We start from the raw sequence: 25200 nt of genomic DNA on the forward strand, positions 1-25200 counted from the left end.
CCTGTCATTTTGTGTATTTAGCTTCCTTTGACAAAAAGGGGAAACTGTTTTCAAAGTATGAATAATCATGTTGGTTGGATGTGAAACATTCTTTCATGACAAGGTTGACACCTAGCACAAAGTAGCAATCTTATAACTGATTGTTGCAAAAGTATTGGAAAATAATGGAGTTCTGTTAAGACCTTGGAACTAGCAATTCTCCATTGTTAAGAAGAAAGAAAGAACCTCATAGCACCAGATCAAATGCATTGTTGGTTTGGAAGTTTGGGAAGGAAATGGTTGGCAGTGGATCTGCAGTTCTTTCTTGACTATGGAGCAGAGTGGGAGGGAATACTCCCAGAGAATAAAGAAGGTGACATTCTCATATTTCATTATAAACATACTAACCTCCAGATAAACTGCACTTTTATAGCAGGAGAGTCCTTATCTATGGGATGCTTTTAGCAATATGTACCTGGTCTAACTAAGCTTGCCTCTGGTAAACATGAAATATACTGATTTACACCGGTCTTCTCTGGTGGCTCAGTGGTAAAGAATCTGCCTGCTAGTGTAGGAGACGTAGGTTTGACTTCTGGGTCAGAAAGATCCCCTGGAGAAGGAAATGGCAACCCACTCCAATATTCTTGCCTGGGAAATCCTATGGACAGAGGAGCCTGGTGGGCTACAGGCCATGGGGTTGCAAAAGAGTGGGACATGGCTTAACCACTAAGCAACAACAGCAACATACTGATTTATAAGTACTTTCAACAAATGTCACACATGCAAGTATCTCTCTGAGTATAAAATGGAAATGTTTCATGAACAAGAGGGCTCTCTCCTTTGAAGTTAATGTTCCCATCTATGAAATTAAAAGACGCTTACTTCTTGGAAGGAAAGTTATGACCAACCTAGACAGCACATTAAAAAGCAGAGACATTACTTTGTCAACAAAAGTCTGTCTAGTCAGGGCTATGGTTTTTCCAGTAGTCATGTATGGATGTGAAAGTTGGACTGTGAAGAAAGCTGAGCGCTGAAGAATTGATGCTTTTGAACTGTGGTGTTGGAGAAGACTCTTGAGAGTCCCTTGGACTGCAAGGAGATCCAACCAGTCCATCCTAAAGATCAGCCCTGGGTGTTCACTGGAAGGACTGATGTTGAAGCTGAAACTCCAATACTTTGGCCACCTCATGCAAACAGTTGACTCATTTGAAAAGACCCTGATGCTGGGAAGGATTGGGGACAGGAGGAGAAGGGGACGACAGAGGATGGGATGGCTGGATGGCATCACCGACTCAATGGACAAGAGTTTGGGTAAACTCCAGGAGTTGGTGATGGACAGGGAGGCCTGGCGTGCTTCGATTCATGGGGTTGCAAAGAGTCGGACACGACTGAGCGACTGAACTGAACTGATGTAATCTGGAGATTTTGCACAATATCTTGGCCCAGAGTGTAGCTTAATGCGTCAAGAAATGAACTAGGTAGGCAGTTTCAAATAGCTTCCTGTTTTTCTGCGCCACACAATTACTTGTATCCTGGAAGTTACATTGTATTTCAATGCAATCATAAGAATGGTATAGGAGCACAGAGGACAATTTAGAGGTATCAAGCCATGCTTGTTTACTTCTCCACACCACACAGATGTCAGCTGGCTGAAGAATGCTCTGAAACCTGATCAGAGCTTTTTCCACATGAAAATGATAACCAAGTTTGAGTCTCAAGCATAAAATGCAACAGTTACAGAAACAGCTATACTCAGTAAAGGCAATTATAGCATAATTTATGAATGGTCTGATTTAAATAGCATCAAATTAGACATAAAAGGAAGATAGCCGATTAACTGCTATTTAGTTTCTATTTAGGTGCCATATAATGCTGTCATGTTGATATGACCTGTGATGGAAATAGGATTTTTCACGTTAGGAGAAGCAAAATACAGGGAAAAAAAAACACGTGTAGGAAAATCTATAATGTACATCTGTGTGCGCTGCATGCTGAGTAGCTCCAGTCATGTCTGACTGTTTGCAACCCCATGGACAGTAGCCCGCCAGGCTCCTCTGTCCCTGGGGATTTTCCAGGCAAGAATACTGGAGGGGGTTGCCCTCCTCCAGGGGATTTTCCCAAGCCAGGGATCGAATCCAGGTCTCCCTCATTGCAGGCGGATTCTTTACCATCTGAGCCACCAGGGAATCCCATAATCCAGGCCTGCCACTGACTTTGGATGATTTTTGTGCAAAGTGCACCTGGTGTAGATTTGGTACTCAGCAAAGGGACAGCAGGTTTGGCCATGCAGCACTGAGTATTGGTATATGTGTTTGGCCTTTGGCAATTATAAGAAAGTGGCAATTCTCATCTTGACTCTTCTCTTCTTTGCAAGATGCTGCTGGGAACAACTACCTTCTAAGGTGTAAGCAGAGGGACACATACTTTGCTAAGGGACACACCTGCTTCTTGGATGCTCTTCATCCTTGAGAGGAAGAGCCCTCATCTGGGTCTTTCAAGATGGGTCTCCTTCTCTAGACACAGAGAAAAGCCTAGTAAATGCAGGCACACACAGCAGAGACTCCGTCTCGGATTCATGAACCAGAAGGCCCTTAAGGATGACTGTTCAAGTTTATCCGAGTCACATTCTTTCTTCCCACTCTGCCACTGGCAGGACTGAAAAGTGAGCACTTTTACCAGAAAGGCAAGCCTGGCAGGATACAGGGAAAGTGAATCCTCTTAGGGCTGGTGGGGAACAGAGTGTTTACTCCAAGCTATAAAGTCGAGAGGGATGCTTAGATGGAGGACGAAAGGGAAAGTGAGAAAAAGCAAAAGGCTAGTGATAGGGAGCAGGGATGGCAAGATATTTTAAATGCCTGAAGGGAAAAAAAGAGAGTTCTGAAAGCATATTAGATATTTAAAAAAAATAGACCCCTTCCATTTTTGGATAGCGATTTTTGAATAGCTAATGTAAAGGTTTGGGGTAATTAAAATAATTCAAGAAAAAAAAAAGATCACTTGCCTAGTTTCAACAGTGCAATGTCACCTTCCATTCCACAAAATGTTCTAGGCTATTTTGAGTTTTCAGAGCCCTACTTTTTTGGTTAAAAAAAAAGAAAGAAAAGGCACTGCAGATCCTTCTAGGAGTTCTTCACACATAGCAGAGAGGATGCTCAAGGAATTGAACTGTTGAGAATAGAAAAAAAAAACTAGCATATTGGAGTCTCACACACTCTATATAGCAGTTGTTGGCAGGAAGGAGAGGTGGTGTGGAATCCTGAATAGAAGTCCTGACGTTTGGAATAAGAAGGTGAATCACATTCAGATTGCAAAGTGAACCATAATTGATAGTTTTAAATAGTTTCCCACCTAAGATTACTGAACCAACATTTGTCAAAGAATAAACTCATCATGTAGCACACCTCTCTAGTTCGGAGTAGACCAGGCTGCTTTAAAGGCAAGAGAAGATGTTTATCATTTCAATTTGCTTTTGCTGAAGGCAGAGGAAATGAGTCCCCACCAGAGTCCTCATTATCTGTGTTCTGGCCTCAGAGCAACCTTGAAGCCTTCTAGATGTTAGTGTGGCTCAGGACAGGTAGATGTTTCCTTAGGCAGTTAGTGAAATGACCCCCAGCCCTCTGGGGGTCATTTTGTGGCTGGCTCTTCAGATGCAACTGGGCTAAATCTGAACCTGTGAACCCAATACCTTGTCTCCTAGCTCCTCTTCCCAATGACCCCAATGACTCACCACTCATGGATGTCTTGGCTGAAATAGAGTTCGTGGTTCTGTTCAACTCTCAAAGTAGTGGAACCCTATCGACCTTGACTTCCTCATGTGTCTCATCCCAGAGCTTGCTTTCCCTTCCTCACACTTTCTGTATACAGGGCCTGCCTCTCTTTCCCCCTGTTTTCCCGTCCATATAAGCTACGCTTCTTCTGGCATCCCAGATTCCACTCTCATTTTTCTCTAAGGAACTGCCTTTAGAACTACTATACTAATCATCTTCAAATACCACTTTTAGGAAGACAGCTGTCTATTTCTTTTCTTAAAAATATCCCTGTTTCTTCAATGCCTCTGATTATTTCTGTCAGTTCAGTCGCTCAGTCGTGTCTGACTCTTTGCGACCCCATGAATCACAGCACGCCAGGCCTCCCTGTCCATCACCAACTCCCGGAGTTTACCCAAACTCATGTCCATCGAGTCGGTGATGCCATCCAGCCATCTCATCCTCTGTCGTCCCCTTCTCCTCCTGCCCCCAATCCTTCCCAGTATCAGGGTCTTTTCCAATGAGTCAACTCTTCGCATCAGGTGGCCAAAGTATTGGGATTTCAGCTTCAACATCAGTCCTTTCAATGAACACCCAGGACTGATCTCCTTTAGGATGGACTGGTTGGATCTCCTTGTAGTCCAAGGGACTCTCAAGTAGAAGAGCAATAAAACAAGACACCTCGCTGTTTGACAAAATTTGAAGAGGCCATTCTCTGGTATCAGAAGCTGCACCTGAACATCACTAACAGGTTGCTTGATCATAAGAGTGTTTATAGATCTGTGAGTGGGTTACATCCCAGAGGGAAAGCCTTCAACAGAAAGGTGATTATGGCCCAGTTATTCTGGTCTTGTTTTAAATTTTACTTACTTAGTTATATATATTTTAAAAGCCCTTCCTTCCTTCCTTTAAGGAAACAGCTTCTACAAATACAGACTATTATAGCTATTTTCCATCATGTACTTCCTGGAGTTACTACTGGGGCTTTTGGCCAAGAGCAATGCAATTCTGATTAATAAAAACATCTTTAGAGATAAGGATAGGATTCTGAAAAAGCCTTTCAATTTGTATGCTCGTGCATGAACGTATTAATTGAATTGCTTTTGTTAATTACATGTCATCAAAAAGATACGGGCTTAGATGAAATGCATATTACAGAGCAGGGTAAAACATCAAGGGGCCTCCACTCTGTTCTTCCTCAGTTGTATCTGTGTCACTGTTGACAGCAAATTTCAGTCAGTTTAAAAGAGGTCAGTCGAGCCAAAGCATGCTTTTGAAGCTTCAAAGAGATGATCAGATGTCATATTAAGATCAAATCTTGCCTCTGGGAACCTGAAGTGTTTTCAGTCTGATGCTTTTGATAAGTCCAACTCTAGGGTGAATTTAATTAACATGACATAAAAAGAGAAGGATCTCTGAGGTGTTTATTTTTCTCCAAAATTCTTTTCATACATTTGGTTCCACTATATCCTGAGTAGCAAATCTTCAGTCTGGGATGTAAAGCATGAACCGAAAATGTCCTGCTATTGTGGACATACGACATTGACTATAATGCTTTCAAGGGGCTTCCCTGGTGGCTCAGATGATAAAGAATCTGCCTGCAATGCAGGAGACTCTAGTTTGATGCCTGGAACAGGAAGATCCCCTGGAGAAAGGAATGGCTACCCACTCCAGTATTCTTGCCTGGAGAATTCCATGGACAAAGGAGCCTGGCGGGCTACAGTCCATGGGGTTATAAAGAGTCAGACACGACTGAGTGACTAGCACTTTCACTTCGCTTTCATAATGCTTTCAAACTAGAGAAGAGTCCAACAGATAATCAACACAATGAAGGCACACTGCATGGTCCATCCAGATTAGTTTGTCAATTCTACTTAAATAAATTTTACCCCATGGGCTCCTTTGGTGGCTTAATGGTAAAGAATCCACCTGCTAATGCAGGAGATGTGGGTTCGATCCCTGAGTAAGGAACATCCCCCGAAGAAATGGCAACACACACCAGTATTTTTGCCTGGAAAATCCCATGGAAAGTGAAGCCTGGGGGGCTACAGTCCATGGGGTCCAAAATGAGTCAGACATGACTTAGCAACTAAACAACAACAAAAGATTATTTACTTTTTGGCTAAAAAATAAATTAATTTTTGTTAAGCATGAACTATGTACTGAAGACTTACACAAAGCTTTTGGCATATAAATGTCATGTTGTTGTTGTTTAGTCACTAAGTCGTGTCCAACTCTTTGCAACCCCATGAACTATATGTAGCCTGTCAGGATCCTCTGTCCATGGGATTTCCCAGGCAAGAATACTGGAGTGAGTTGCCATTTCCTACCTCCAAGGGATCTACTCAACCCAGGAATCAGACCCTTGTCTCCTGCACTGGCATGCAGACTCTTTACCACTGAGCAACCAGGGAAATTGAAGTGGAAGTGGATGTCGCTCAGTCATACCCGACTCTTTGCAACGCCATGGACTATACAGTCCATGGAACTCTCCAGGCTAGAATACTGGAGTGGGTAGCCTTTCCCTTCTCCAGGGGATCTTCCCAACCCAGGGATGGAACTCAGGTCTCCCACATTGCAGGCGGATTCCTTACCAGCTGAGCTACAAGGGAAGCCCAAACTCTTAGACTCGTGATATAACTTCTCTGACTCAGAGGTCTTAAGGGTTGGTATGACATTTTTTATAAGGCTTCCCAACCCTTAAGACATCTGAGTCAGAGAAGTTACATCACTGGTCTAAGATCATAGAGCAAAAGCAGAAACCTGAAATTTAACTCAGGACTTTGGATTCCAAGTTCAGCTTTGTTACACAGCACTTTACTGCCTCCCTTTAGACAACAGATTTTGATTTATTATAAAGAGAATATTAAGGACATTTCACTTAGTGTTTAATAGATAAAAAGGATAACATTTATAATAACTTAGTTTATTTAAAGGGAAATCCATATGATTCAGTTTAACAAAGGTGGTTGTATTTGTCTTGTAAGGAGGAATTATCCTATGAGGGAAGGAAACATCAGGGAATGTCCAGGTGAAAAACAATTTTAAGAGACACCATGGAGGGCTCCAGTGTCCCCTCTTCACCAGTAGCTTTCTTTCTTTCTCTCATTTTTTCCCCCAGACAGTATTTAGAATTTCATCATTTAAATGCATTATATTGCATGCCAATCCTAAAGGAAATCAACCTTGAATATCCATTAGAAGAACTGATGCTGAAGTTGAAGCTGCAATACTTCGGCCATCGGATGGGAAGAGCTGACTCATTGGAAAAGACCCTGATGCTGGGAAAGATTGAGGGCAGGAGAAGAGGGCAACAGAGGATGAGATGGTTGGATACCATCACCAACTCAATAGACATGAGTCTGAGCAAACTTCCAGAAACAGTGAAGGGCAAGGAAGCCTGATGTGCTGCAGTCCATGGGATCACAAAGAGTTGGACACACTTAGCAACTGAACAACAACAACACTGCATACATTAAAGCTTCCCCTGGGTCTGGTGGTTGTTAAGTCACTCCGTCATGTCTGACTCTTTCCGACCCAATGGATTGCAGCACGCCAGGCTTCCCTGTCCTTCATCATCTCCTGGAGCTTGCTCAAACTCATGTTCATTGAGTCGGTGATGCCATCCAACCATCTCATCCTTCTATTGTCCCCTTCTCCTCCTGTCTTCAATGTTTCCCCACTTCAGGGTCTTTTCTAATGAGTAGGCTCTTCACATCAGGTGGCCAAAGTATTGGAGCTTCAACTTCAGCATCAGTTCTTCTAATGAAGAGTCAGGATTGATTTCCTTTAGGATTGATTGGTTTGCTCTCCTTACAGTCCAAAGGACTCTCAAGAGTCATTTCCAACAACACAGTTCAAAAGCATCAATTCTTCGGTGCTCAGCTTTCCTTATAGTTCAACTCTCACATCCATACATGACTACTAGAAAAACCGTAGTTTTGACTAGATGGACCTTTGTGGGCAAGGTAATGTCTCTGCTTTTTAATACACTGTCTAGGTTTGTCATAGCTTTTCTTCCAAGGAGCAAGGGTCTTTTAATTTCATGGCTGCAGTCACCATCTGCAGTGATTTTGGAGACCAAAAAAAATAAAGTCTGTCACTGTTTCCATTGTTTCCCCATCTATTTGCCATGAAGTAATGGGACCAGAAGCCATGATCTTCGTTTTTTGAATGTTAAGCTTTAAGCCAGATTTTTCACTCTTATCTTTGACCTTCATCAAGAGGCTCTTTAGTTCCTCTTCGCTTTCTGCCAGTAGAATGGTATCATCTATATATCTGACATTGTTGAAATTTCTCCCGGTGGTCTTGATTCCAGCTTTTTGCTTCATCCAGCCCAGGATTTTGCATGATGTATACTCTGCACGTAAGTTAAATAAGCAGGGTGACAATATACAGCCTTGATGTATTCCTTTCCCAATTTGGAACCAGTCTGTTGTTCCATGTTCAGTTCTAACTGTTGCTTCTTGACCCGCACACAAATTTCTCAGGAAGCAGGAAAGATGGTCTAGTATTCCCATCTCTTTAAAAATTTTCCACAGTCTGTTGTGATCCACACAGTCAAAGGCTTTAGCACAGTCAGTGAAGCAGAATTAGATGGGTCTTGGTGCTCATTAAATTAGAGTGACATCAAAGTTAGCTTAAATCACAACTTGGATGGATTGATGCTTTGTAAGGAATAGAATTCTGAAATCATGTCCAGGCTCTACAGGTTCAGTTGCCAATGTCAGTTGAGGGAGGTGATAATCATAGTAGTTCAGCAGTAGCAGTAGTTAAGTAAAAACAGATTTTATTTGTTACAACAACATTAAGATGTGTAGTTGCTAACACCGCAGTGTGAGTTTATCTGATAACTTTCATAGCACTTAGAGGAAGGGGAGAAAGAAGAGAAAGAATAATTCTGCAGCTAGAGCTGGGATACTCATACAACACTGTGCATACCTGGGAATTTTTGAGAGCAAAAGAGGATTCTATCAACAAAATGCCAGGATAGTATATATTAGCTGTGATTTCACGATATGGTAATCTTAGCTCTGGGGAAAGACAGTCCCTCTCAAATAAACACATATATTAAGGAGTTATTAAGTCCTTCAAATAAGACCACTACATTCTTTTTCCTAATGGTATTGGTATGGCTTTTTCACAGCTATGGCGTCCAGTGACATATATCCTTAACAATAAGAAACTAAAGCAACTGAACCTGGATAGGATTCCAAAAATCTTAGAGATTCACTGTCAAGCATTCAGCATATGAAATACATTTGGTCAATTTGCAATTTTTCAGAGGCTGATCATCCAATAATGCATTATCTTTTGGACCCTTGCTTTATTTCTTCTACTGGTTAATTTAACAATATGTCAGTTCTGATAAGAAGGTTTTATGGAGAAAAAGATGAAGCTATTACATAGAATGAGTTTGAGGAATTACCAGTAGATTTCAATTATCCATTTTACTCTTACTGAAGCCTGATTCATTGTGAAGAGTAGAGATTTAGCTGGACAGTCTTGCTGTTTCTAAGACAGAACTATCCTTACTCTTTTTGTAATTATTGTACAGAACATATATTATATGTGCAATTGTGAACATACAGATCCTTACTTCCCCAATCCCGTGACCTGTGATTAATGCAATGAAAAAAATACTCATGATCACTTAAATCAACTTGCAGTAACATATAAAAATAAAATAAAGGAATTTAGTTTCAAAAAAAAATTCATGCTTTTTATTGTGGGGCCATGGTCTTGATACAAAGAAGAAGAAAGACTGGTGAGCTACTTTTTGGAAGGCAAGAAAAACAATTAGAGTCCACATGGTGTATAACCTATGGCATGTAAGGTTATTGAACTGTCTTAAAATGCAATGTTTACGTAAGCTTAAGAATGAAAGGAATGTACCATGAATATTAGAAAAATATTGCCATACACTAAAGTATTGGCTTCTCCTACATTAATTTGGCTTCTCCTTCCTAAATTATTCAAATCTTCACTTATTCAAATCTTCATCACACTTCAAAGTCTAAATTAACATCCACTTCTCTTTTTGAAGGTTGTTGTCTATTACAAATCCAGGGTCTCTCTGTGTTCTCAGCTATAAATACCCATAATGCTCATTTGTCACCTAATTTATACTATCTTGATACGTCACTGTAGAGTTATATTATTTAACTTATTATTTATTGCTTGACTTTTCACATCAGAAACCAGTACAATCTCCCAATCCAGACTGTAAATTCTTTTAGAGTGGGGGCCATTTGTGATCTATCCTTGTATCTTTCCATGCATGCGTGCGTGTGTGTGTGCATGTGTGTGTGTGTGTATGTTAGTCACTTCGTCCTGTCCCACTCTTTGCAACCCCATGTACTGTAGCCCGGCAGGATAATCTGTCCATGGAACTCTCCAGGAAAGAATACTGGAGTGGGTTGCCATTCCCTTCTCCAGGGGATCTTCTCAACCCAGGGACTGAACCCAGGTCTCCTGGATTGCAGGCAGATTCTTTACCATATGAGCCACCAGGGAAGGCCCTATCTTTCCTCAGGAGCTAACAAAATTTTAAATGTATTTAGGTTGTATTGTATGAAATTACCCATATTTGATCATTTTTGATAAATGATAAAAAAGTGAATTTTATATGATTCAACCTAATAACAGTTGTTCTAGAAATAATTGTGGAATGAGTAGAATTATATTCAAAATTTTAAAATCATATACATATATATACACACACATATATAATAGATCATTTAGAATAGATCAATGAATTTGTTTTACTTTTTCTAGAAGCTATTCAGTCCCAAACGGCTTTATTACTAGTTCATTAGCTTCTAGACATGATTTTTTAAAAAATGAATATGACTATTTTCTAGGGAAATAAGCATAATTGAAATAACAGATCATAAAGTACTAACGCTTAGCATGGTGATGCTAATATTGAATTTTTCTGGCACCGTTTACCAGTTGATAAAACCATTCTTTAGACTAATATTAGTTACAGGTAATTTTTATTTTTCAATATATATAGTATCCCAGGCACTGTTCTAAGCATTTCCTATTGATACACTCATTGAAGAATCTGCATCTCAACCCTGTGAAATGGGTAATAATATCTTTTTTCAGATGAGCAAATTGAGGCATGAAGAGGTAATTTGCTCAAAATCACACAACTAGTAATCATAGAACTGGGTGTCAAATTCAGGCAGTCTGGCTTCAATCCTTCTTTTAAATGCCACTGAAATTCTAATCAATAGAAATAGTTATTCAAAAATTAGAATAAATTAAAAATTTAGCCTTATGAAAGATATAGCATCTGGTGATGACTTTATAATTTAGAGTTACAGAGTTGAATAGACCATATTTAGGGCTTGAAACCTGCAGCTTTAGTTCTTTCATAAGCAACTCAAAATCAGTTTGTTACAGGGCCTCAGTTTTCTGCATTAAAATCTAGAATTTATAGCTTTGAATCCTCTACAAGAATTTTATAAGAGGAGAGAAAATAGGATTATGTAATACATGTGCCTTAATTAATCAGGCACATTTATTTTTATATTTAGTTAAGAATATATGCATGCAAACATTTTTTTAAGATTATGTTTAATGCTACTTTTTTTATAATCAATGTGTGTTCTCTATTGAAGATATTTGTTCCCTTTGGTATTTGAAAACTATACAAAATCACACAAACAGAATACTGCTGATTCATTCAGAACAGTAATCAATAGATTGAAATATATATGCATATATAATGTACATCATGTTATCATAATTATATATACATATAAAACATTATCAGTAAAATAATTTGTCTTAATGTATAACTATAAGCATTCTTTACAATTGAACTTTTTTTTAAACAATAAATGAAATAATCCAGTGTGATTTTTCTCTAAGTTTTCAAGAAAAGAAATAAACTTTCCTCTGGAATTCAGCATCAAATAATGACAAATGCATTAAATAGGTAAGTGAGCATTTGGCTTTAAATTTCTGGGCCTGAAATTGGGTTAGGTTGGCTTGAAAAATGGGACAGTTAAATTAGATAATTTTATGTTGTTCAAATGACAACTTTCTGCAAGTGTCTGAAAGCAAGATTTGTTTATCAGTTCTAAAATCTATACTCTAGGAAGTGCAATTCTGTTCCTAATAAAATAACCAAGTGTACCCTTCCCTTTAAGAAAACAGCTAAAGGAAAACAGCCATGAATGTATTTTTCTTAGATATAGACTTAGGAGCTTACTATAATAAGTTGAGTCATTCAAACCCGTGAAGATTTTTCTGTAAGGAGATCCAAGAAGCCCTTATCCATGCTTAAGTTTAGAAAGAGCTACTAGAAAAGGTTGGAGGTGTGGTGTATGACTGGAGGCTTAGAATTTTTAAATCAGACCTTTCTGAAATGCTTGAGTTTTCTGATCATTTCCATGAATTACATGTTTAATGTCATCAGAGGGTTATCCCCATGAGCAAACTGTGTGTGATTTTGTTGTGTGGTTTTTCTGCTGTTTCTGCTTTCGAAGAAGTGCTTGAAAACTCAAACCAGTGTTCAATCAGTTCAGAGAGAGCGGTGTTAGGCAGAGGGCGGTGTTAGGCAGCATTACCTTCTTACACGCAGTGATGGAGCCGCCCAGGCTACTTCCCGAGCTGGCGCTGGCGCTGCCCTGCTGCGTTTCCGGAACCTCGTACATCAGGGGTGACTCCAAGCTGCTGTTTGTTCCCCAAAACACAAAAGAGAACACATTCAGTGAGTCATCTGCATATTCAGAAAGAAAGAAGCACAATGTACTTTATGCAAAACCATCTTTTCAGATTGTGCTGGACACTGCAAACCTTCTGCTGACATTGATGTTTGTTTCCTTGCTGGTTTCACTTTTGTATTTGGTGGAACCAGTATGACCTATTCCATTCTGAATGTAAAATTGTGACCCATCGCCCTCCATGGTCCGTGGATGGACACATCTGCGTGGTTTCTAGCAGAACCGACACATTCTCTTAAGCAAGCAGTTTTAAAACTCAAGTAATATTCTTTCCATTGTCACATTATTTCTACTCAGCCAAAATGAATACATAAAAAATACTCATATTATTTTTTCAAATGAGAGGAAAACAATTTGAATTGGGAAGCAGTGTGGTACCATGTAAAGAACATGAACTTTAGAAAACACAGGTCATCTCTTTATCATCCCTGTGACTGGAGAAAGTATCTTAACTTTCTTGTCTCTAAAATTCTAGACTTATATCCTCTTCCCCTATTCCTGTCAAATCTTGGTGGGCTTGACTACATACAGGGGTGTATAAATATTATAAAAGATCTGAAATTGTTTATACAGCCTCAAGACATGATAAAAATTGGGATTATTTTTAAAAAACAGTTTTAGAGTATTGAAGGGAATGGTTACCCACTCCAGTATTCTGGCCTGGAGAATTCTATGGACTGTATAGTCCATGGGATCACAAAGAGGGAGACATGACCGAGTGATTTACTGAGCTGAGCTGAGAAATATTAAGATTCTGAGGCCTTCTTGTATTTAAATTAGGCTGAATAATTTTCTTCTGAAAATATGCAAATCTGGGTTTTAAAAGAGTATACTGATATCTCAAGTCTACATATTTTATTTTGTGGTTGTTGACCACATAGAACATGTACAATTCATTAAAACACATTTTTTGAAATATTGTCTAATGACTCTTTATGTAATTATCAACCCAACATATAGAATTTTTTTCTTCAGATTAAGAAGCACCAAACAGAAGATCCGTTAAATAAACATTGTGTTTCTAAATAACCTATAAGCCTCATGCTTGAGGTTCTGAATTAGTCAATTTTCACTGCATTGCAATTAGCCATAAGTCAAATATTGCATGCGTGTATTTGTATTTGTATTTCTGTTATTAACTACTACGAATAACATTCTTTTTTTACATGACCACACACGGTGCTCTGTAACAGATCAGAAATTCGGGTAAAAATTTTATAGAATAATTCAAGTAAAATCGGTTTTGTTTTAAACTTTATGTATTGTTTTCTGAGTAACTGCCACTTTGAAGAATAGAATGAAAACACAGCATCCATACTACTTTTTATGAAATAGGGAAAGACTGGGAAAGGAAGGATGAAAAGAAGAAAGGAAGGAAGGGATGGAGGAAGGAAAGAAAAAGGAAGGAGGAGGGGAAGGGATCAGGAAACAGAGGGAGAAGGTAACTGACTCTAGATCCTGGTTCTAACACCTTAGCCAAGACACTGCCCAGCTTTTCAGGGTCTGTCTCTTTTTCATTTATAAATGAAATGCTTGGAGTGAAGTCTATGGTCCCTAGCTCTGGACCTCACTTTCAAAATATCATTGAGAGTCTGAGTTTTCAGCCGTGTTTTTACAGGCTTCCTGCAATGTAGGGCCTATACCCTACTTACTGTTAGTAAGTGATTGTCTCTCAAACTCAGCTCCAAGCCTTCTGAATGCTTTCTCGGCCACAGGAGAGTTTGACTTCTATACCAAAAAGGTTATTGTTGTGAGATTCTAAATCATTTACACATGGAAGACAGGATCACTGACCAAGGTAACTATGGTCTGTAACAACCTGGCCCATGACTCAAAAGAAATTGTGTTATTATTCTTACTAGGAGCCAGTCAAAGCTCGGTGTGCAGGAATTCAGGGAGACAGGCTGAAGAGTCTACACAGCTGCCTGCCCTGTTTCTGCTATGTCCTTTAGGCATCTCTGGTGAGCTGAAGGATCACTTCCATACAGGCCACCAAAGGATTTAAGTCCAGTGTTGGGACATTCCCCACATCTCATTGCAGGGTTAGTGATCCTGAGAGTGGTAAGTAGGAAGGCTGAGAAATGAGATGGACACAAACCTGATTAAAACACAGTAGAAACAGAGCTTCAGCAATCAGTATCTCTCTAAAGGTGGATCACATCTAACTTAGGGAAAGTTGGGAAGGTCCCAAATCAGGGAACCTAGGTTACAGTAAAAGATCACCCATGGAAGCTCCTTGTTTCCTCATACAGCACATTGTACATGGCTGCAAGTAGCCACATTGCTCAACCGTGTCTGACTCTTTGGGACCCCATGGACTGTAGCCCGCCAGGCTCCTCTGTCCAAGGGATTCTCCAGGCAAGAATACTGGAGTGGATAGCCATTCTATTCTCCAGGGGATCTTCCTGACCCAGGGATTGAAGCCGGGTCTCCCCCAGTTCAGGCAGTTTCTTTACAATCAGAGACACCAGGGAGAGCAGCCACAGTACTATAGTGATTATTCTGCACATAGACGTTTAACTGCTGAGTTAGTCTAGGAGAACTAAGAAATGCCAAGTCTACCCAGATCACCAGATGGCCAATACTGAAATCAGATTGATTATATTTTTTGCAGCCATAGATGGAGAAGTTCTATACAGTCAGCAAAAACAAGACTGGGAGCTGACTGTGGCTCAGATCATGAACTCCTTATTGTCAAATTCAGACTTAAATTGAAGAAAGTAGCGAAAACCACTAGACCCCATTCAGGTATGACCTAAACTAAATTCCTTACGATTATACAGTTCAGTTCAATTCGGCTCAGTTGTGTCCAACACTTTGTGACCCCATGGACTGCAGCACGCCAGGCCTCCCTGTCTATCACCAACTCCCAGAGCTTGCTCAAACTCATGTCCATCGAGTCGGTGATGCCATCCAACCATCTCATCCTCTGTCCTCCCCTTCTCCTCCCACCTTCAATCTTTCCCAGCATCAGGGTCTTTTCCAGTGAGTCAGTTCTTCGCATCAGGTGGCCAAAGTATTGACATTCCAGCTTCAGCATCAGTCCTTCCAATGAATATTCAGGACTGATTTCCTTTAGTATGGACTGGTTGGATCTCCTTGCCATCCAAGGGACTCTCAAGAGTCTTCTCCAACACCGCAGTTCAAAAGTATGAATTCTTTGGCGCTCAGCTTTCTTTATAGTTCAACTCTCATATCCTCTCACTACTGGAAAAACCATAGCTTTGACTAGACAGACCTTTGTTGGCAAACTAATGTCTCTGCTTTTTAATATGCTGTCTAGTTTGGTCATAGCTTTTCTTCCAAGGAGCAAGCATTTTTTAATTTCATGGCTGCAGTCACCATATGCAGTGATTTTGGAGCCCCCCAAAATAAAGTCTCTCACTGTTTCCACTGTTTCCCACGATTATACAGTGGAAGTAACAAATAGATTCACATGATTAGATCTGATAGAGTGCCTGAAGAACTTTGGACAGAGGTTTGTGACATTGTACAGGAGGCAGTGATAAAGACTATCCCCAAGAAAAATAAATGCAAAAAAGGCAAAATGGTTGTCTGAAGAGGACATACAAATAACTGAGAAAAGAAGAGAAACTAAAGGCAAAGGAGAAACGGAAAGAATACCCATTTGAACGCAGAGTTCCAAAGAATACCAAGGAGAGATAAGAAAGCCTTCCTTAGTAATCAATGCAAAGAAAGAGGGAAACAATAGAATGGGAAAGACTAGAGATCTCTTCAAGAAAATTAGAGATATCAAGGGAACATTTCATACAAAAATGGGCACAACGAAGGACAGAAATGGTATGGACCTCTAAGTGGACCAACAGTTAGAACTGGACATTTCTGCTCCTTGGAAGAAAAACTATGACTACCCTAGACAGCATGTTAAAAAGCAGAGATGTTACTCTGCCAACAAAGGCCCGTCTAGTCAAAGCTATGTTTTTTCCAGTAGTCATGTATGGATGTGAGAGCTGGACTATAAAGAAAGCTGAATGTTGAATTAATGCTTTTGAATTGTAGTATTGGAGAAGACTCTTGAGAGTCCCTTGGACAGCAAGGAGATCCAACCAGTCCATCCTAAAGGAAATCAGTCCTGGGTGTTCAATGGAAGGACTGATGTTGAAGCTGAAACTCCAATACTTTGGCCACCTGATGTGAAGACCTGATTCACTGGAAAAGACCCTGATGCTGGGAAAGATTGAGGGTAGGAGGAGAAGGGGAGGACAGAGGATGAGATGGTTGGATGGCATCACCGACTCAATGGACATGGGTTTGAGCAAGCTCTGGGAGTTGGTGATAGACAGGGAGGCCTGGCGTGCTGCAGTCCATGGGGTCGCAAAGAGTCGGACAGGACTGAGCGACTTAACTGAACTGAGTGACCCACATACATTCTGGTATAAAAACCTTTCTGCCTTTAAGATGATTGTGAGATTGAGATCGTAGTCAGAAATGAAGGTGAAGAAGGGGATTTGAAAGTGTTGCTTGCCTGCAGGGCTTGCTCCATTTGTTTTAAGGCTAAGCATGTACAGCATTAACAAAATTAAAAGTATGTCCTCAATGCATCTTCTGCTCTCCCAAAACACATTATGAATCAATTTAACGATACCTATATCTGAAATATATCTAGAGAGGCACATCTTTTAAATCATGTGACATGGATGTAAGTTTCCAGTAGGTGACTACAACCCAGCTCAATCTATTCCCATGCCTTTGGGAAGGAGATGGAATTTTCAGAGTATTTGCAAAAATATTTTCTCTCTAGAAGCAAAACATTTGCTGCTACAGGATGAGACAGTGATGGCAAGAACGTGAAACTCATGCATTTATTAAAAATGAGCATAAATTGACATTAGAAGAACTGCTGTCAAGATACAGCACAGCCTTATAACTCGCTCTTAATGGGGAAGGATGTAAATACTTCTCTGGGACATTTTTGTTTGATTTTGACAAGTGTTGACAGTATTTATTAAGCACATCCTTTCCCTCTGGTTTCATGCTGAAACTGCTAAATGCATTTCAGTGAGGAGGAAGATCAAGGTAGGAAGGAAGGCACCAAGGCAGAATTTAAAGTAGTGACTTTAAAAATAATATAGGAGGAGAAGCAGACACCTTTGCAGAACAGTGTCGTATATCAATGAGATCCTGAGTTGCCACCACACTGCAAACAATGATTCATGCAATGTGAATAAGTAGGTCAACCATTAGTAGTGAAAATAGCTTAAGGAATAGTCATTGATTTCACCAGAGAATGAAGTGACCCACTACTGAAAATTGAGTGGTTTTTATGTTGCTACTCAAAGTTCAGTCTGTGTACCAGCAGCACTCTTGGAAGCTTGTTGATAGCCTGGATCTCATGACCTACCCTAGGGCTACTGAATCAGATCTGCATTTTGACACTAAACTCACGGGATTCACATACTCATTAAAGCTTGAGAAGCGTTTATCTAAGCTCTTAAGTTAAATATATATTCTTTTTGCCCTTGAGCCTTTGCACATGATATTACTTCTTTTAGAAACATACAGATGAACCTATCTTCAGGGCAGGAATAGGAATGTATTTGCAGACGTAGGGAACAGACACATGGACACGGGATAGCGGGTGTGAGGTGAACTGGGAGACTTGGCTTCACATATGTACACTGCCATGTGTAAAACTGAAAGCCAGCAGGAAGCTGCTGTATAGCGCATGGAGCTCAGCTTGGTGCTCTGTGATGACCTGGATGGGTGGGATGGAGGTGGGGTGGGAGGTAGGTCCAAAAGGGAGGAGACTGTTGTTGTTGTTCAGTTGCTCAGTCATGTCGGACTCTTTGCAATCCCAACGACTGCAGCATGCCAGGCGTCACCATCTCCCGGAGTTGCCTAAGTTCATGTTCATTGCATCGGTGATGCTGTCCAGTCATCTCATCCTCTGATGCCCTCTTCTCCTTCTGCCCTCAATCTTTCCCAGCATCAGGGACTTTTCCAATAAGTCATCCGTGTGCATCAGATGACCAAAATACTGGAGCTCTAGCATCAGTTCTTCCAGTGAATATTCAGGGTTGATCTCCCTTAATATTGACCAGTTTGATCTCCTTGCCATCCAAGGGGCTTTCAGGGTCTTCTCCAGCACCACAATTCGAAGGCATCAATTACTTGGTGTTCTGCCTTTTTCACGGTTCAGCTCTCACAACAGTACCCAACCACTGGGAAGACCATAGTCTTGACTATATGGACCTTTGTTGGCAGAGTAATGTCTCTGCTTTTCAATACATTGTAGGTTTGCCATCGCTTTCCTGCCAAGAAGCAATCGTCTTCTAATTTCATGGCTGCAGTCACAGTCCAGAGTGATTTTGGAGCCCAAGAAGAGGCAATCTGTCACTACTTCCACTTTTTCCCCTTCTGTTTGCCATGTAATATTGGGGGCAGGTGCTATGATCTTAGTTTTTTTTAATATTTAGTCTTAAGCCTGCTTTTTCACTGGGTTATATGTGTAGATATAGCGGATTCATTTCATTGTACAGCAGAAACTAACACAACTTTGTAAAGCAACTATACTCCAATTAAAAAAAAAAAAAACACCTTTCCTGTACCCACCCCCCACCCCACCCCACCCCACCCCCCTGCTTCCTCCAGGATAATTTCTACTCTATCCTTTGAGTCTCCATTTATAAATCACCTCTTGCATCTCTTTCTTCCCCTCTCTCTGCTAAGGAGACCACTGCTCCTCTTCAACCTCCAATGCTCAATGCACGCACGTGCATACACTCATACATACACACACACTCGCACTCACACACACACCCTCACCTTTCCTACACCCTCACCTTTCCTTCGCCCTCATCTTCCAAATCTCAACTCAACCCAAGAAATGAGATAGAAACTCTTCTTGTGAGTTTCAATAGCACTTGTCCTATGACAGCACTTGTCAAAATGATATATAATTGCATAATGTTTGTCTGTCTCCCTGTTTAGGCTATAAATAATGCTTTCACTGTTAGGGATCCCTTACCACCTATGACAACACTAGGCAGTGATGGATGCTCAATTAGTATTTATCAATGTTGTTTTTCCTTATCTTTCTGAGCATCCTAGTTGACCTCAGAAGATTATGCACTGAAGAGTGTTTGAATTTAATGCTAAATTTCCTACAGTGGTGACAGATGGTGAGATAAGCCACATTTAAAAAGATAATTTAAAGAATTTCCCAGGATAATTCTAACAAAAAAGGATCCTGCTGCTGTTGTTGCTGAAGTCAAGTAAACACGGTGAAAGTTAGACAATTTGAAGATTCTAAGAGCTAAGGTTTATTCTTAGCTTCTCTCCCACATAAAGAATGCTCTTAGTAAAATATGGTAATTGGTTTGATTGTCTCAATCCTATTAAGGATATCTATTCTTGGATCTTATACTAAATCTTTTAATCTCAACACCAGATGAAAAATAAAAGCTCCCATCTCTCAGAAGGGATTTTGAGCAAGGAATCAAGTGACCCTTGTTAAAACCAGTTTAAGAACATGCCACAACCTAGAATTTAGAGGATTTCAAAATACACATTTGTGGGGTTCAAAATGAAAGTTTGCTAAATTGAATGTCCTTATTTTACCCTCATCTAAAGGGGTTAATTTGTTAGATGAAGAAAAGGGATTTAGGTCAGCCTTTCTAAACTGATATGTTTTTGGAAAACTGAAAACCCAAAGCAATCTTGAGAAAGAACAAAGCTGGAGGCATCATACTCCCTGATTTCAAACTATATTACAAACCTATAAAACATAGCATAAAAAACAGACACAGAGATTATTGGAACAGAATAGAGCACCAGAAATAAATGCACTCATATAGGGTCAATTAATTTATGACAAAGGAGCCAAGACTATACAACGTAGAAAAGGCAGTCTCTTCAGTAAATGGTTTTGAAAAATGGAACAGCCACATGAAAAAGCATGAAACTGGACCCCTACTTTATGCTGTGCTGTGCTTAGTCCCTCAGTCATGCCTAACTCTTTGAGATCCCATGGACTGTAGCTCACAGGCTCCTCTGTCCATGGGGATTCTCCAGGCAAGTATACTGGAGTGGGTTGCCATGCCCTCCTCCAGGGGATTTTCCCAACCCAGGGATTGAACCCAGGTCTTCCACATTGCAGGCAGATTCTTTACCAGCTAGACTACCAGGGAAGCCCGTGAATATAGGAGTGGGTTGCCTATCCCTTCACCAGGGGATCTTCCAGACCCAGGAATTGAACCAGGTCTCCTGCATTGCAGGCAGATTCTTTACTAGCTGAGCTACAAGGGAAGCCTCCCACTACCTTATATCATACACAAAAATTAACTTGAAATAGATTAAAGACTTGAAAATAAGACCTGAAATCATAATACTCCTAGAAGAAAATAAAGGCAGTAAGCTCATAAATGATTTTTTAAAATCTGACACCAAAAACAAAAGCAAAAAAGCAAAAATAAATTAAAAAGATTCTGCACAGCAAAGCAAACCATCAACAGAATGAAAATGCAACCTACAGGATGGGAGAAAATATTTGCAAATCATATATCCACTAAGCGGCTAATATCCAAAATATGCAAAGAACTCATAAAGTTCAATAGCAAAAAACTGAACAGCTCAGTTAAAAAGTAGGCAGAAGATCAGAATACAGATGGCCAATGAAAAGATGCACTACATCATTAATCACCAGGGACATGCAAATCAAAATAACCAAGAGATATCACTTCATACCTGTTAGGATGACTATTATTAAACAGACAAAATAGCAAGTATTGGAGAGGATATGGCGAAAAGGGAACACTTGTACGCTATTGGTGAGATGTAAATTGATGCAGTCACTTATGGAAAACAGTAGGCAGTTTCCTCAAAAAATTAAAAATAAAACTACCATATGATCCTGCAATTCCACCTTTGGGCATTTCTCCAAACAGAACAAAATACTCATTTGAAAAGATATATGCTCCCCATGTTCATTGCAGCATTATTTACAATAGCCAACACATCCTAAGTACCACCATCAATGGATGGATGAATACAAACACACAAGCACGCGCGCATACACGCACACAGGAACTGGAATATTATTCAGTCATAAAAACAAATGAAATCTTGGCATTTGTAATGACATAGATGGACCTTGTGGGCATTATGCTAAGTGAAAAAGTCAGACAAAGAAAGACAGATACTATTTGTACAATCTCTCTTATATGTGGAATCTAAAACATACATGTATTTATGTGTATTTATCTCTATCATCTGCATCTATAAAACAAAAGGGAGAGGTAGGTGGAAGAAATGGGTGAATGTTTTTTGTTTTGTTCTTTAAATTTTAAATAAATTACATTAAAACTGATTTGCTTTAAAAATCACATGATGTGTAAATTTCTTCATCTTCTGACCAATCTATTGACAAATACTCCCTCCTTGGCCAAGCTTTAGTCAAGTTCATTACACTGTTCATGAATTAGAAATCTCAGCCTTGTGATACTGTCAATACTGCTAATGAAACCCTAAGGCCTGATTTCCCAGGTGGCTCAGTGGTAAAGAATCCACCTGCCAGTGCAGGAGACACAGGAGATGCGGGTTTGATCTCTGAGTCAGGAAGACTCTTTGGAGGAGGAAATGGCAACCCATTCCAGCATTCTTGCCTGGAAAATTCCATGGACAGAGGAGTCTGGTGGACTACAGTCCATTGGGTCGCAAAGCACAAGCACAAATTGTGATTGTTAGTTGCTCAGTCGTGTCCGACTCTTTGCAATATCATGGACTGTAGCCTGCCAGGTTCCTCTGTCCATGGAATTCTCCAGGCAAGAATACTGGGGTAGGTTGCCATTCCCCTCTCCAGGGGAACTTCCTGAACCAAGGATCGAACCCAGGTCTCCTTCATTGCAGGCAGATTCTTTACCACCTGAGCTGAAAGAGTTGGACATGACTGAGCACAAGCACAAATTAGCTACACTCTAATTCAATATTACTTAAAAAATACAGGATTATAGAATTATTACCTCATGTGGGATATAATTTGTAAACACCAATGGTTGGTAGTTTTTTTTATGTTCAGTATTAAATTATATTGAACACTGTTCAATGAAGACTTTTTCATTCAGGCAACCCTTAAATCAATGAAATGTCTGATAGCCCATCATAAGTAGATATTATGCACAATGACTAGATTATAATAGAAAAGGTAAACAATAAGCTGCTTAATATAATACAAGGACTGCACTGTAGAACAGAATGTATTGATGATTATATACATAATATAAAAACATTTATTGAATGATAGTCTGTTTATTAGATGCTGTGCTTTGAAAATTCATATACTATCTCTGACTAAATAGATGACAGCAAGTAATGGCCTCATGAATTTCATCACTACTGTTCAGTTCAGTTCAGTCCAGTCGGTCAGTCATGTCCGACTCTTTGCGACCCCATGAACTGCAGCACGCCAGGCCTCTCTGTCCATCACCAACTCCCGGAGTCCACCCAAACCCATGTCCATTGAGTCAGTAATGCCATCCAACCATCTCATCCTCTGTCGTCCCTTTCTCCTCCTGCCCTCAATCTTTCCCAGCATCAGGGTCTTTTCCAGTGAGTCAGGTCTTCACATCAGGTTGCCAAAGTATTGGAGTTTCAGCTTCAGCATCAGTCCTTCCAATGAATATTCAGGACTGATTTCCTTTAGGATGGACTGGTTGGAACTCCTTGCAGTCTATATGTAACTATATGTAACTTTGTCCTGTATTTTCCAAATCTCCTATACATGTGTTATCATGTTTTCATAATTTAAAAGATAAAAAAGAATTATTTTTCTAAGACATTTTATGTATATTTTCCTCTGTTTCTGTTTGCCTTCTTCACTTGCTTGGCAAACCTTTTCTTCTGAGATACTGGGAGTTACGCTCCTGTGAAGCCTTTGCTTCAGGTATCACTGGAATTTACTGCATGACAGAAGGAATTCATATCTGGTGCTCGGTGACAACGTAGAGGGATGGGATGGGATGGGATGGGATGGAAGGTGGATGGGAGGTTCAAGAGGGAGGGGACATATGTATACCTATGGCTGATTCATGTTGATGTATGACAGAAAACAACACATTAAATTAAAGCAATTATCCTCCAATTAAAATAAAAAGAGAGAGAGCGAAAAAAAGAAACATTAGGAGAGGGAGGAGAGGAGTCACACACTCAAGCCTGAGCTGGCTGGAGTCATGCATGTTGTTTATTTATATTGAAAGTCAGTTATATCTAGACTTCCCTAGTGGTCCGTGGTTGAGACTCTGCAATGCCAGTGTAGAGGGTATAGGCTTGATCCCTGGTTGAGGAATTAAGATCCCACATGCCATGCCGTGAAGCCAATAAGTAAATAAACACAACAACGATTCACTAAAGAAAATCAGGTCACTTATGTGAAAGTGGGTTAATGAAGAAAAAAGGAGTGAAAGAAGAAAGATAAGAAACATAGCTGTGTGTGAAAAATACAGGACTCCATCATTCTGGTGTGTCTATTGATTGTTGTATGCATTTTAAGAAGTCTTTTTAGATAAATAAGTGAGTCTCTTATTTGTTAGTCTCAAGTTAAAAATCTGACATATTATTCTGTTGATCAAAATAATGTCATATTTTACAAGTTGTTTCTGAGGGTATAAATGTATATGACACTTTTGGAAAACAATCTGGACACACACTTCATGACTCTTCTTATGTGTTACTCAGTACTGCCACTTAAAAGAATTTACGCTAGAGGACTGACAGTAATGTTTGAGATAAAGACTCGTGTATTGAGATTTCCATTCAACATTATGAATAGGGAAAACTGAAATAAAGAATACATTCACTAATGGGTACATTGATGGAACCAGTATGCCTCTTCCCCATAAATACAAAATAACTTGGGGAGATGCTCCCCTGTTGAATGACCACAGCTGAACACAAAATGTTATACAATATGACTATTGACATAGGTGGCATCCTTCTAAAATGTAAGCCTGATGCTTTATCTTTATGCTTAAAACCTTGCTGTAGGTTTGTGTTTCACTTCGAGTAAAATTGTAAGTCATTGCCATGGACCACAAAGCTCTACATGCTTGGAATCTCATCACCTCTGAGGCTTTGTGTCCTTTACACTCTTCCTCTCTCCACTCTGGCCACACTGGCCTTCTTGCTATTCTTAGAACAGGACAGGCACACTGCTGTCTTAGTCCCTTCCCTAGCTGTCCCCTTGCCTGGAATAGTCTTTATCTGCAAAACCCCTTCATCATCTCCTTCGGGTCTTTCCCAAATGCCCCTTCTCAATGTGGCTTTTCCTGACCTCTCTGTTATCCCCCAGACCTCCCTACACTGGACTTCCCAATCTCTCCTACTTTGTTCTATTTTTCTCAGTATCAATATCATCTTCTAACATTCTATAAGATGTATTATTTACTACATTTATTATTTATTACTGGTCTCTCCTCCCTGCCCTCCCTCACTCCTGCTGGTTGTAAATTCCAAAAAGTGTGGGGATATTTGTTGGTTTTTCATGGTGCATTCTAGGTCCAAGCATAACATCTGGAGTATAGTAGGAGATCAGTCAATGTTTGTTGAATCAATGAGCTACTTAAAACAAATGTATACATAGTTTCATATACATGGAAACATACTGGAATAGGCTGCCATTTTCTACTCCAGGGGATCTTCCTGACCCAGGGATGGAACCTATGTTTCTTGTATCTTCTGCACTGCAGGAGGATTCTTTACTGAGCCATCAGGGAAGCCCC

The 25200-nt window shown here is 39.9% G+C and overlaps 1 protein-coding gene across 12 annotated transcripts in view; it reads right to left on the reverse strand.

Annotated features, from left to right (window-relative positions):
• SPHKAP (SPHK1 interactor, AKAP domain containing) overlaps nucleotides 1-25200 on the reverse strand; it is a 176692-nt gene that overhangs the window by 115746 nt on the left and 35746 nt on the right. For 9 of the 12 annotated variants that reach the window (XR_014080694.1, XR_014080695.1, XM_081584808.1 and 6 more), the window contains one exon: nucleotides 12311-12416. Coding sequence is in view for 7 of the 12 variants with exons in the window: in XM_081584806.1 (XP_081440932.1) it covers nucleotides 12311-12416 (106 nt within the window). In the remaining 5 variants the exon portion in view is untranslated. The remainder of the gene's footprint in view (nucleotides 1-12310; nucleotides 12417-25200) is intronic. The other 3 variants (XM_081584809.1, XM_081584813.1, XM_081584807.1) reach the window with 1 other exon arrangement.

Source organism: Giraffa tippelskirchi, chromosome 3 (assembly GCF_054371585.1).
Source record: "Giraffa tippelskirchi isolate mGirTip1 chromosome 3, T2T-mGirTip1v1.2.pri, whole genome shotgun sequence".
NCBI classification, from domain to species: Eukaryota; Metazoa; Chordata; class Mammalia; order Artiodactyla; family Giraffidae; genus Giraffa; species Giraffa tippelskirchi.